Source organism: Eptatretus burgeri, chromosome 10 (genome assembly GCF_056783735.1).
Source record: "Eptatretus burgeri isolate ZD-2024b chromosome 10, Ebu_testis_v1, whole genome shotgun sequence".
Lineage (NCBI taxonomy): Eukaryota > Metazoa > Chordata > Myxini > Myxiniformes > Myxinidae > Eptatretus > Eptatretus burgeri.
The window spans coordinates 5,364,302-5,379,301 of record NC_140970.1 but is presented as its reverse complement, the minus strand read 5'-3'; the positions used below and the strand labels follow the sequence as shown (position 1 = coordinate 5,379,301).

The 15,000-nt window shown below is 50.3% G+C and overlaps 1 protein-coding gene across 1 annotated transcript in view; it reads right to left on the bottom strand.

Moving 5' to 3' along the window:
- The window catches only part of LOC147017873 (SMAD family member 3-like), a 206,322-nt gene that overhangs the window by 8,353 nt on the left and 182,969 nt on the right, over positions 1–15,000 (bottom strand). Inside the window, exon 5 of the mRNA XM_085896933.1 lies at positions 5,856–5,990. Within this exon, the coding sequence (XP_085753059.1) occupies positions 5,856–5,990 (135 nt within the window). The remainder of the gene's footprint in view (positions 1–5,855; positions 5,991–15,000) is intronic.

Below are 15,000 nucleotides of genomic sequence, written 5' to 3'. Positions count from 1 at the left end.
CGAAAAGAATAATCTATTATTCTAAGTAACTTACTCAGGGATTCTTATGTATAAATAATTATTATATATTGGTGTCTGAAAGTCTGGCTGGAAGCAGGAGTCTGGCGTAAATGGAATGTGTGTGAAGGTAATGTCCAGAACTCCTATCAAGCTTCAGATCATAAATATTCCCCAGCCTTTTGAATTTAAGCTGACCTCTGAATGACCACAGCAATAAGGCTATGAGTGATCTCTCCCCTGAACCCGAAAATGTCAGCCTTGGTGCCATCATGTCGAGAGACATCATCTTACTGAATATTATATAAGAATTCAAAATCTCCATGTACTGCAGAATCAGAGGAAGAATGTGTTGCTTATATTGAACCTCCTCTGAATTATCCATATCCATATGCTTGTATTTGTTTGTGTCTACTTTGTTTTTGATAAATGACTCAAATCTACAGGAGAAAATGAGAATTTTTTGACACATACTATGGGAACTCCAAGGAAGTGCATGACTGAAACTTTGGTGTTTCGGTGAATTTAAACACCCCAGGTCAGGTCAGGTATGGGAGCATGTGCCAGAACAGCACGTCGCTGCGTCCACTTTCTGCCGGTACTCCAGGGGCCTCCGTCTGGCCATCCCCCAGGCAGATGCCAGGCCCATCCCCATCTCCTTGAGATGATGGTCAACCTGTTGCAACCATGAGGCATGTGGTCGACCCACTGGCCTCCTCCACTCATGAGACTCCCTCGCTGAGAGAATCTGGTGAGCAGGATCAGAGTCAGGAAAACGAGCCACATGTCCATACAGCCGCAACTGACGCTCACGGACTATGCAGGTAACAAATCTCATCCGAGTCTCTCTCAGCAACCGCTCGTTGGACACAAAATCCGACCAGCGATAGCCAAGGATTCTCCGAAGAGACCTGGTACCAAAGGAATTAAGTCTCAGTCTCAGATCCTTGGTCAGAGTCCAAGTCTCGCACCCATAGAGCAAGACTGGAAGTACCAAGGACCTGAAGACTCGGACTTTCGTCCTCCCGCACAGGTACCGGCAGCGCCACACCCCATGATCCAGTGAATCCATGACTCCCCAGGCCCGACCCAGACGTCTATTGACCTCTGACTCGCAGCCAGCAGAGACATGAATATCACTGCCAAGGTAAGTGAATCTCTCCACGACATCAACATCCTCACCACAAACAGGACAGCAGCATCCAAGATGTCACCGAAAGCCTGGATCTTAGTTTTGACCCAAGAAACCCGTAATCCCAACGGCTCCGACTCCTCATTCAGCACCTCGAGGGCCCCCAAGAGGATGTCTAAAGTCTCCGCAAAGATGACTGCATCATTTGCAAAGTCAAGGTCCGAGATCTTGACATTCCCAAATGACGCACCGCAACTTGATCTCTCCGACATCCTCCCTAGAATCCAGTCCATACAAGTGCTGAAAAGTGTGGGGGCAAGTACACATCCCTGACGAACTCCAGTAACAACTGGAAATAAGTTGGAGATGGTACCACCACACTTCACAGCACTCTCAGTACCAGAGTAGAGTTCAGACATCAGATCGATCAGTTTTGGTGGCACCCCACGAAGACCAAGAATCCTCCAGAGGACATCCCGATTCACTGAATCGAACGCTTTACAGAGATCAACATAGGCTGCAAGCAGCCCCTGCCGAAACTCTCGTCTGCGTTCGGTGAGGACACGAAGTGCAAGGATACGGTCAATCGTTGACCTCTTTGGTGTAAAGCCTGACTGCTCTGGACGCTGGTGCTCAAGCAGATGGTGGCGAACCCTATCGAGAATTATCCGAGCAAAGACCTTGCCCGGCACTGAGAGCAGCGTCACCCCTCGGTAGTTGTTGCAGTCTTGGCGATCACCCTTCCCTTTCCAGAGAGGAACAACAAGGCCCCTCTTCCAGTCAGTTGGGATGATGCCTGTGTTCCAGGCAGAGCACAAAACTGCATGCAACGACACGAGTGCAGCATTACCACCAGCCTTCAGAAGTTCGGCATGGATGCCACAGATCCCTGGAGCTTTGCCCCGTTTCAACTGGTTCACCGCAACCCGTGTTTCCACAAGCGTAGGTGGACCACAGTTGATTCGAGGGTCAGCAACAGGGATTGTAACACCCTTGACGTCCAACTCGACAGTTGGGGGATCAGCCTGGTACAACCGCTCAAAGTAACCGGCCCAGCGGGCCTTCACTTCAGACTCCTCTGTCAAGAGCCTACCACTCTCTGCTCGAACTGTAGTGCTCCGAGGGATGGGCTTGGATGAACGTAATGCGCGAATTCCCCTGTAAGCGGGACGAGAATCACCTGTCCACAGGTGATGCTCTACCCCCTCACAGATTCCTCGCACATAGGCCTCCTTGTCCACCCTCAGTGCACGTACAGTTTTACGCCTCAGCTCCCTGAACAGCTCAGCTCTGCCATTCAGCCTGGCCCTGCGACTCTGGTCAATGGTATCCAGTGTCCCTTGAGAGACAAAATTCTTCTTTGCCCTGCGGTGAACTCCAAGGCATCCACCAGCAACATCAAGGACGGTGGTCTTGAAGGTGCTCCACAACTCTTCAGGACCCCCCAAAGCACCCAGACCCCCCAAGTGTCCACTCAGCCTGTTCGCAAACTCCTCAGCTACTCTCTCATCCCTGAGCTTGGCAACATCCAGCCTAGGCTGGGATGGTACCATTCTCCAGGATTTAAGGTGCAGCTTTAGAGTTGCGACAACAAGCCTGTGGTCAGTATTGAGGAACTGAGCACTCCGGTCGACCCTGCAGTTCTGGATCATCATCCAACGACCGTCAATGAGGACATGGTCAATCTCCTTTGCCACACCGCCAGCGTTGGAATACCAAGTCCAGCGATGAGCTTGCGGGCGCTGAAACCATGAACCAGCCACCCTAAGTCCATGACTTCTTGCAAAGTCAAGGAACTTAGTGCTATTCTGGTTCATAGTTCCTGACCCATGGGGACCAACACACACCTCATAACCATCCCTATCAGTTCCAGTCGATGCATTGAAATCCCCCAAGACTAGAAGTGTATCTCGTCTGGGGCACTGATCAACCACCGACTCGAGTGTGGCGTAGAATGTGTCCTTCACGGTGAGATCACTCGCCTCAGTCGGAGCATAAATAGAGACCAGGGAAATGACACCTAAGGAGTGACGAATCCTTAATCTCATAATACGCTCGTTGACCGGTGTTACCTCAATTATCATTGGGGTCAGCTTATTGGACACAGCTATAGCAACTCCTTGGGTATGGTAACCATCAGAGCGACCAGACCAATAGTAGGTGTAACCACCCACCATTATCTCGCCGCAATCCGGTCTCCGAACCTCAGAGAGCTGCAATCCCGATGTCCAAACGCTTGAGCTCAGATGATAACAGAGACAGGTGATCATCCTCTCTTAGGGATAGGACATTCCAGGCACCCACCCGAAGGGACCGCCTCAGGTTAACCCAAGGAGACCGCCGTCTGGTGGACGACACCTCAGCACCACTCCGACACACTCTCCCGCAATCTGACCCAGGGATGTTACCCCATGGTTTCCCTCCTATCAAAGATTGGGGGTCCCGAAGGCTTTGCCCCAATCCCGTCATCCGGTGAGCTGCCCTGCGAAGGGAAGCTGCACAGGAGGTACTCCCACGGAGTGGGTTTTCAGATTTTTTTGCGTTTTTGCGTTTTGCAGAATGAAGGGTTTTACGGTGGCCGGAGTGCAAATCCTGCCACCAACCTCCTAATAAACACCCCTTTTGAAGATAATTAATGGCCATATTTAATTATATCCTTCATGAGGCGATCCTCGGCTACCTCGCCCTCTGGGGTCTTAAGGCGTTTCCTGGGTACCCTTGCTGGGGTCTGAAGCTGGCATGTTTTTTGGCCTGCTCAACCATACCTTGACTTTGAACAGTCTGCAATGATTTCTTAACGATAAGGTTTTTTTTTCACTTTCCTCATTCATATTATCGAATGCCTGCTCATCACAGCTCCAAATCGTTGTATACATTGCTTTTGTCAGTGCTATAGTTTTCAAATGTGGAGCTTGCAGCAATTTCAGGCATTATATGATACAATTTTGCACAATACGAACTACTCTCACAAACTCATTAAAGTATATCATTGAAATATTATTTCGGTTTTGAGGATTGGATATCATCTGGACAAAATAAGTGTCAAAATCTATTGTGAAATCTGATAATTTAAAGAAATAAAGTCTTCTAACTAAGCTGATATAACGATTTACTTTAAGCAAGCAAGTCCCTCCTTCTCCATACCTCCACAAGAAAATGTAAAATTTCCAAAGCAATAAACTTATCTTGTTCAACTATTTGGAGAATTATATTGAGTGAACAAAACATTTAGGAATGCGCCAAAATTAACATGCTTCATTTAGCTACATGATTTCATGCATTCACTGCCAGACCTGACACGCCCTGCTCCCAGAGGGACTGCCTATCCATAGCATCTGGCAGATCTGTGTTTATATTTTGGGAGGTTTCACGTGGTGCACTACAGGGGATCAAAGCAAATCTGGTGGTCAACAGATGTTTTTTAAAAAAGTTAAAATGTTTGCGCAGACCCCAAACCAATGTACCACGTGATGTGTACAGATGAGCAGGCAAAATCGCGGATTTATTATTTCATTAACGACTGCATGTGCAGTGAAGACTGGCTCTAAAGTTAAAGGGATCCTTTATGGTATGCAGCGACAGCCTGGCCAACGATTCCTCATCAACCATTGAATTAGAGTCCTTGCAAGAGGGCTTAAGACACTTGCCAAGCGCTCAATGTCGACAGCAGTACCGCACTACGTCATTCTAAGCGAATCGTTCTCTCACTGCGGACGCTTTTTCCACGACACGCCATTCAGAGCAAGTGGTTCGTGCTCCGTCACCCTGAGTGTGTGGTTCGCGCTCTATTATCCTGAGCGAGTGGTTCGCGTGCCATCAGCCTGAGCGAGTGGTTCGTGCTCAGTCACCCTGAGCGAGTGGTTCGTGCTCAGTCACCATGAGCGAGTGGTTCACGCTCCGTCACCGGGAGCGAGTGGTTTGTGCTCAATCACCCTGAGCGAGTGGTTCGTGCCCCTTCACCCTGAGCGAGTGGTTCATGCTCCCTCACCCTGAGCGAGTGGTTCGTGCTCCTCACCCTGATTGAATGGTTGTGAAATAACACCCAATTTCCAAGGGGCTTGCTGTATTAACGTGTTTTCTAAATTACAGAGCCAAATTTTTTTTCCCACCCATCACACACAGCTGTTTATAAAGAATAATGCTTGTGAAAATATCACTGAAACATCGATATAAATGCAAAGTTGTTTTTCAGTGAAAGCTACTCAAGGTTTCTGGGTTGTATAAAGTACCCACTGTTGTCGGTCATAATACTGACTCCAACCTGCCGATTCCCGAAAAATTGCTTGGATCGGCCAACCACGTGTGGTGTGTGTGTGTGTGTGTGTGTGTGTGTGTGTGTGTGTGTGTGTGTGTGTGTGTGTGTGTGTGTGTGTGTGTGTGTGTGTGTGTGACTTCTGCCATCTTTCCCACATCAAGAGATTCATTTAATTGGAAACCCCTGGAGGTGAACTAATTAAGGCTCTCCCTTCTTTGGATCACTGCATGTGTTTGGAGAAGAAAACGTTTCTGTTACACAACCGCTTGGAGTGTGTGCCATCCAAGTTCAACCTTTTAGTTTTGTTATTGATGGGATTAATTATTATTGGCATGTGTCAACAATCACCTTAATCGCGGTTGTGATTGGTGTGGTTGCCATACAAATGACAATGTACAAACATCTTCAAGTTTTACAGATAACTCTTTAAAGGAGGTCAAAGGAAAACCAAATTTGGCTTTATGTTTTTACCTGGTATGTAGTTTCTCTGAACCTCCAGGACAACCGGGAAGTTTGTGTTTTCAGAAATCGAGGTGGTGTCGTCTTCCAGCTTGGGAGGTTCTGCAGAAATCTCTGTATGGCATGGAACCAACACCTGTGGGAGCACTGGGACACAAAACAAAGTTAGATGTAATCTTGAAATAGCATTCAATCTTTAAATGATTTAAATAAGCAGTCATATAAATAAGAACAGAGTTCAATTTGTTCGACCACTTTATTAGCGTGGAACGACAATAATCAAACAAGTATTGAACAGGTTGAAACGCCCACAACATCCCTGGCTCAGGCTCAGGCTGCGCATGCGCACTGGCACAGGGGACCGTCGATATGTGGAAGTACCGTAAAGTACAATGTTCTCTATCTCCCTCCGAGTCTTTATTATATTAATAGATAAAGGCTGAGAAAATATTAAGTTTAATGAATGAACAAAAGTTTATATCGCCCATCGTGTGACTATTCCATGGAGTAATCCTTGTGCCAGGCAGGCACGCTGGTCGTTCTGGTGGATCGGCGTTGACGTATTGCTGGTGCTGGTGGTGTCACATCGGGCCCCAGTGGGGATGGGGCTCTCGGGGTTTCAGGGGCCGATGGTGGCGTCTGAAGGATCGCGCGCCTCGGTGTGCCTCGTCCTGGTGCTGCTGGTGTGTCTGAAACGGGTGTCGTCTTGCACCGGGGTGTGCATACTGACGTCAGTGCCGGCGTAGGCCCCGTTGGCGTCGCAGATGTCATGGGTTCACTGTCGAGGTCAGGCAGTTGCGGTGTTACAACGGGTGCAGGTACAGTGATGTGGGTTGCTAGATCATCATAGATAGACCGGGGTGGCAGCTGGTCATTGCGAACTGGGCTAAACTTGCGCAGGAATTTCCTGTTCCGAAGTGTGACTCTGCCCGAGACGTCGATCTTGATCACGTATTGGTCGTGTTGGCGTACCTCCACGATACTGCCTGTCTTGTCCCATTTTTTGGGTGGAATCCTGTCTGGTTCTGTACGCGGACTAGGTCCCCTACAGCAAGTGGCGGAAGGCGATTGGTGTGTTCTGCCCAGGTGTCAGCTGTGCGGATATGACGTTTGCGGAGGGCCTCCTCCCTCGCTTTCAGGGTCTCATGCCAAGTGTCGTGCGGTCTGTACTTCCCAGGGATAATTGGGATGAAATCGCGTATCGGGCGGCCGAAGACACATTGCCGGGGAGATCTTCGTGTCAGGGTTAGGCATGTTACGATATTGTAGTATCGCTCTCTGCACAGCGTCAGTGTCAAGTTCTCCCTGCGGGCTGGTGTTGTCCGTGATAAGTCGTTTCATTGTCTTAACTCCAATCTCCGCGCGACAGTTGCTGTGAGGGAAGGCCATCGATGACAAGCGGTGGTGTACGCCCCATCTGTGCAGGAATGACCTGGTCTCGGTGGAGGTGAACTCCGGTCCCCCATCCGACGCGAGCTCTTCTGGTGTCCCGTACGTCACGAAGGCGCGACGTAAGTGGTTCATGAGTCCGGCGGCGCCACCCGTCGACTTTGAGATGATCGGCCAGTTCGAGTATCTGTCCACCGTCACAAGGTACTGTGCACCCCTGTGTACAAAGAAGTCCGAGCACACTGCCTGAAAGGGGTAAACGACCGGGATAGGTGGAGTTGGTGGCGCTCCAGGCTGTGATGGTGCCATCCGGTGGCAGTGTTCGCAGTTTTTCCGAGTGGCGCTGATGTCGGCCGACATGCCTGGCCAGAATACAGAGGATTCTGCGCGGGCGGTCATCATTGATACGCCCTGGTGGGCAGCATGTAGGGCGCTCAGCACATCGCCGTGGAGTGAGGGTGGTATGACTACTCGGTCCTTGCATAGGATCACTCCATCTGTCGATGTAATGTTCTCGCGGTACTGGTGATAGTCGCGAATTATCTCTGGCATCTCGATTTTTGAGTCGGGGATGCCGTTCATTGTCATTCCCTCCAATATGTGTATATCGCCATCGCTGCTGGTGGCTTCCCTGACGCGATCCCATGTTACTGATCGCAATGATTCGAGGCCCGCGGCGCACCATGCCAGGTTGTCCTCCTCGACGTCGTTGTCATACTCCGGCTCAGTTTGGCGTAGGAGAGACAGGACGTCGGTGTGCGTGCTTGGTTGGAGGTGGGTCGCTATGGTGGCATTGTCATCTGGAAGGTTCATGAGTGGAGGTCGCGTGGTGCCGACCGGCCTGCGCGACATGGCATCTGCCGCCTTGTTCTTCATGCCCGGGATATGTATTATGCGGAAGCGATAACGCAGGGTCTTCTCCTTGAGGTTCCTGAGGCGGGGGTTGGGTATGTCGTCAAGTGCTCTGTCCGAAAGGAGTTTCAGCAGTGGTTTGTGGTCTACCGCAACGATCAGGTTCTCGCAGCCCAGTACGAAGTAGCGCGCCTTGTCCAAGGCGTCCGCGACTGCGAGAGCCTCGCCCTCTATGGGCGCGTATCTGGATTCTGCCGCGTGTGTAAATCTGCTGCCGACCAGGGTTATTTTCCATCCATCAGTGCAGCAGAATGGTCTAACTGGCACGCATCGGCAGTGCTTTTGAAGCAACCAGAATCCGATTCCCTCCTTCGACCAGTCCGTGGCGATGCATGTTGGCTTAGTTTTGTCAAATATGCGGACACCGTGTTCGATATCTTGTACGATCACGTCTTTCGACTCGCGGAATATGTCCTCTAACTCCATGGACCACTGGAAGCGTTCTCCACTTTTCAGGAGCTTCCGGAATGGCTGCATTCGTACGGCCATACTAAAGGCGTATGCCACCTGGTTGACAAGCCCGAACCACGATCTGACGTCGGTGATGTTACGCGGTTGTGGGAAATCGTGGATTGCTTCCAGGTAGCGGCTGCACGGTCACACGTCGGTGAAGACAAACTTCTCCGGGTTGAGGATGATTCCATTCCGGCCGCATATATCCAGCCATTGGACCGCCTGGAAGTAGCTCCCCTCAATCGTGTCTGACCATAGTAGCGTGTCATCTACGCACTTGGTCTTGTTACCAATGTCCGCGACGATCTCATCGTATCGTCGTGAGTAACCGTCCCCCGATGCCATATACCCTTGCGGGGCAGATAGGTACCGGTAGCGCCCCCATGGAGTGATGAAGGTCGTCTTGTGGCGGTCATCCTCGTGTAGGCGGACGCTATGGTAACCGTTCCATGCGTCGAATACTGTCTTGCGCTTCCCGTTAGGTACGCGTCTCGCCTGGTGGAACGGGGATTGGGTGTGGTGGGTCTCACGGAACGCATGCTTGTTCAAGGCCTGAAAGTCGACGGTGCGTCGCGGCTTGCCATTCTTTTTCGCGCAAATTACCATGCGGTGACACCATGTCACCGGCGTGCTGACGGGTACTTCCTCCAACACGCCGAGCCGAACGTCCTGGTCGAGGCCTGCTTTTACCTCATCTTGCCAATGTATGGCCACGGAGATGGGAGTGTGATGGGCAACCGGTGTCGCGTTCTCACTGAGCATAAGACGTAGTGGTGGGCCGGTCATTCTCGGTAGTGGCTGGTGTGGGCACGTGTTGAATGTGCTCTGAGCATACATCCTGAGTAAATGTGACTGTAGTGCCTCTCTGTTGGCCTCGGTCGCTGGCATGGGGAGTGCGGTCGGCTTGGTCGGCGGCTCCGCGCGTCGCGGGCAGTCGCACAATTCCGAGGTCGTCAGATTCACCTCTCCGAGTGTCGGGAATCTGTCCGAGATCATTCCCAGGTCCATGCAGGCCGCGCGCGAGAGGAATATGCGGTCTGAAGAGTCCGTCACGTACGCGATTTGGCGCGTCTCCAATCTCCGAGCGTCGTCACTGTTACCGGCGAATCTGACTACCACGGCTCCGAGGATACGAATTCCTTTGTTGTTTGCGGCCTTCATGGTCATGGATACAGGTATGAGGTCCTCAGTACTCAGGCCCATTTGTTGGACGACTTTAATGCCGATCAGGCAGCTCTGGCACCCCGTGTCTGCCATCGCGGGTAGTGTTACCGCGCGGGTGTTTCAGGAGGTTAAAACCCAGCGCTTTGTAATCCGCGCGCTTGTTGGTGAGAGTGAGGTTGACGTATAGTTGCGGGTCGGATATGCGTTTCATCCACTTATCGCACATATCATCGTACAGGTGGTGAGCGAGGGGAAGCGCGCGCATTTCGTCCTCTGTGCTGGCCATGGTGACCGTGCATAGCTCGACGAAGGCTGCCGTCTGCTCGTCGTACATCCTGTCGGTCTCCTTAGATGGGGGTCTTGCCGATCGGCCGCCCAGGCACGCCTTGTCGAAAACTTTTTACCGTATCCGGGGCACTCGGCGCGTCTGGCGCGCCATTGAGGAGTTTTTCCGTGTCCCACCTCGCCGCAGTAGATGCATACTCCTTCGGGCTTGGCCTTCCGTTTTTCCGGCCTGGTTCCTACTCTGGCGCGGACGTCCTGTCGCTTTCCCTGCCGATACGAACTACTGATCGCGTCCGTGCTCTGAGTGTCAAGCAGGCGCGATGCCGAGCGTTTTCCAGACTCTTTGGCCTCGATATACTCTATCATGTCCTTTAATGGCATGTCCTGGTTCTTCTCACCGAGTAGGTCAAGTTGTATTGCTTGGTCCGCGATGCCACGGGCAACCACGTTGCGCAATATCTCTTCCGTGAAGTCGTTGACCTGATCGCACCCCGCCTTGGTGCACTTCATTTCATACTTGCACGTGTCCGCCTGCCCCTTGATGCGGGCGTGGAACGGCCGGACGTGCTCCTCGTGTCCCTGCCGCATGTTAGACAGGGCCACTCGAGCTACCATCGTGTTCTCCGTCCGGACGGCGAGCGCCTTCATGGCGGCGAGGACGTCTTCTTCATCGCTGCCCACGAGGCTCCTACCCGCCGCGCGAGTGGGGTCCTTTCTCAGCTCCTCCTCACAGCACTCCAGTAGCTGCGGGACTATGTCGGGTCTGACAAGCTTAGTACCTGTTTTGTATTCGCCCCAGCGGGTTATGAAGTACGACCAGGCCTCGCCCGTTCCGGCCAGTGCTATGGAGGGACGCTTGAGTTTCTCCATCTTGGCATTCGAGCTCGCCGCCCTGGGGGCGGCGACGTGCACAGTGGCGTGTATACTCAGCATGGCGGCCACCACTGCCGCCTCTGCGTGTGTAGCCATATAGTCACAACCCTCGATCGGGCACTCTGCTTCCACCGGCGCCATGGGAACAGTTATTCTGGAGTAAACGTTCTATTTTCTGTGATGCACACGTGTGTACAGTGTCCTGGGGGCGAAGATTGGGTACAGAACCCGAGAAACCCAAACTCACTGTCGACGTTCTCGTGGTCCGTTTTCACCCAGTCGTGTCCTCCTCAGCACCGACGATCTTTACTCGACTGCATCAAGCTGTTTGATTATAAATAAGAACAGAGTTCAATTTGTTCGACCACTTTATTAGCGTGGAACGACAATAATCAAACAAGTATTGAACAGGTTGAAACGCCCACAACATCCCTGGCTCCGGCTCAGGCTGCGCATGCGCACTGGCACAGGGGACCGTCGATATGTAGAAGTACCGTAAAGTACAATGTTCTCTATCATAGACTGGTACTTACGAAATAATCAACTTGACCTCTGACCTTGTCGAATAAAAGCTGTCTCGAGAGAAGGTAGCGACGCAAACCAGAAGTTTCTACGATGATTCTGTGTCAAACCATCAAAAACCGTAACGTCGACAGAAGCAAGAATCTCCATTTCTCCACGTAATTATATTAAACCTTCACGTCACTCAACGACGCGTCTGCTCGAGCGCACTGCATCACGTGACGACCCGTGACGCGTCGAGTGAAATCTTTTTTTATACCATCTTAAAACGTCTCCAAAACATCCGATTTTTACCAGAATTTCGACAACCGAGTTTTAAGCGTCCTAAGCGATGGTAAAAACCGAAGACAAAATTAAAATCGAAGTTAAAACGAACTCGTAACGTCGAGCGAAGCAAAAATACTCCATTTCTCCACATGAATTTACGGAATTATGTTTTACCTCACTGTGACCTTGACCTTTGACCGATTTTGACCAAAATCTAATCAGCACTAGCCATCACCCTCCTGAATCACGGGGTGTAATTTGACATTGGTAGCTTATTCCGTTCTCGAGTTATCGTGCCTACAAACAAACACACAAACAAACACACTAACAAACAAACAAACAAACACACTAACAAACAAACAAACAAACAAACAAACAAACAGAAACGGAAGGCATCAATATACTAACGAAATCTTTCGATTGAGTAAGTAATAACACACGTGCAAAATAAAGACATTTCTGCCAAAACGATAAAGGATGATTTATCCACACCCAACTACTTTCTCCGACGTCTGTCCCAGACCGAAGGGGACAACCTTGGAGTCATCACGTAATAACATATACACATTCCCACCGATTCTAATCCCACATGTTTACATTCATTTTCCCTCCAGTATGTGTTGATAACTTTTTCTACACATTCTCTTGCTCTGCAAAATACTTAATTATATCCCAAGGTATCCTTAACAAAGAAACAAAAGCCTAATTTACACAAGTGTGGCTGGTTGGAGGGCAGCATCATCATTGATGAGATTTTAATAAAATGTTCATTCATCTCAACATGAAGTCCTTTTTGGGCTGCCTACTCCCGGTCAACGGTTCCGCAAAGTTATTTGATGGCATGACAGGCCCATGGCTGGCAGACAGGCACATATGGCAGGCAGGTATGAGCGGAAGGTAAGGGAGGTGGTGGTATGGCAGGCAGGTACAAGGATAGGCAGGTAAGGTATGGCAAGCAGCTATGCTGGTGGTCGTACAAGCAGGAGATGGACGTCTGGGGTAGTCAGGAGGCAATATATGCCGGTTTTGCCCGAACTTACGAAATTGACCTATTCTAAGCTAAGCTGTCTTCACTGTCATAAACTCCCCGCCTGACGTACGTATTTTCCCACCTCCCCTGATTACCTCGAAGCTATTTTAACCCCTCTCGGTTAATCCAACCCATCTCGATTATCTAGCCTTTTTCTGGCTATAACAGTAACCATAACCCTGGTCGGATCTTCGGTACATCATGAAACATTGGAGGTCGGGGGTGTCCTCCGGTACTCATCGGAGAAGCAGCACGAGGGAGGACTCTCCCTTCTTCATATAAATTTGGGGACACAATGGGTCCCATGCACCAGGCCAATTATCTACCCCATACTTGTGGTTGTGATGTCAAATGGTGTGAATGAGAAGCGTTTGTACTCTAACTTAATATTCCAAAAATGTTGTCTCCTGCTTACCTTTAACCTTCCTTCAAGGCAGTTGTACAAATCAATTCACCCGCTATTTCACGTGCTGGTGTTCTCCTGATTGCTCTTTTGTAAAAGTTGAAACAAAATCACTGTTTAATAAGCCTGCCACCTCACTTTCCTCACTGACCACTCTCCCAATGCTATTCCTCAATGGGCCAACACTTGTCCGAACCTGTTCTTTTCCCCTGATATATTTGAAAAATGCCTTGTTGTTATGGTTTTGGAAAATTTACCCCAGGAGGAGAGCATCCATGGACACATAGCTGACCTGAGCATCAGTTATTTCATTCATCTTTGTATCGATAGTCCTTGGTCCCTTATCAAAGGGCTGTTTGGGGTGGCGGGGTTTGGACTTGTGTTGGCTCGGCTGTATTTTTTTCTCATGTAATGTCTCCCCCCTCCCACGCTGCTACTTTCAGTCATTCCTCCTTCACCCCATCGGTCTTACCTTCAGCTCCACGGCTGTTCGGTCATCCCTCGGTCCAGAAGAATTCCTCTCCATGTTCCCTCTTTTCCCAAATTGCTGACTTAGGTACGTTTGACCCGTCTATGGTCGTTAACCCATCGGGTGCTCTCACATGTATGCTCATGACACTTGGTACTCGTCGTGGCCTGCAATGTGCGGTGTAGAACTGTACGAGTGGGTGTTTGCACGTGTGGGGGGGGGGGGGGCGGGAGAGAGAGAGAGAGAGAGAGAGAGAGAGAGAGAGAGAGAGAGATGATGACTCAGGGGATTCAGGGGAGGAGGGGGAGGAGGGAAGAAAGCTGATGTGAAGAAGAGGACAAATCGTAACACAACGTAATTTTCGTGTGTGTGTGTGTGTGTGTGTGTGTGTGTGTGTGTGTGTGTGTGTGTGTGTGTGTGTATTGTTCATAAAGCATAACATATTCTCTCTCTCTCTCTCTCTCTCTCTCTCTCTCTCTCTCTCTCTCTCTCTCTCTCTCTCTCTCTCTCTCTCTCTCTCTCTCTCTCTCTCTCTCTCTCTGTCTTTCTCTCTCCCTCTTTGTCCCCTCCTTGCTCTTCCCTCCCAATATGGTGCAGTATCCCCCTCCCACACCCCCTGTCTCACTCTGCCCTCTTCTCTTCTCTCCTCTCTCTCTCTCTCTCTCCCTCGACATATCCAGACGATGGTTATGTCTGGAGAGGGTTTGTCTCCAGATATATCGAGGTGGTGTTTATGTCTGGATGGGTGTTTATTCTTCAGACAGCAGGCTCCACACAAGTCTAGGTGGTATTTATGTCTGGACAGGAGTTTGTCTCTGGACTTGTCCGGACAGGAGTTTGTCTCCGGACGAGAGTTTGTCTCCAGACCATGTTTATAGAATGACCAGTAGAAAATGGATTTCAGGCATTATTTTGTTTCCATCTTCACTGTTATTCTATGCAGAATAATTTTAATGAAACAGTATGAATCGTAATTATTGCTCCACCGCACATCTTCCTTTACTTCCGCTCACCTCATACTGTCTTCCCTTCCCACATCTCACATCGCACACCCTCCCTCCTCTCTCATTTCCCCTCCACCTCTTCACTCTCCTCGCTCTCTCTCTCCCCCATCCCTCTCTCCTTCTCCCCCCTTTTTCTCCCCCCCCTTTAGTATTGTTGCGGGGCCAGGTATCGGCCACGAGCACGACCGCGAGATGGAGCTGCAAGTCGGCACGACCAATCGCCCGGAATGTATAGGTCGTCCCCCGGATAACTCCGGAGCTGACGAGTCCTCTATCAGACCGAACTCGCCAATAGATAGATCACGTGGGGTATGGTCGATTGCCAATTTCAATTTACCTAAATACCCACGTGATCCAAACTACCGGGGAAATTCACCCTCGGCCGA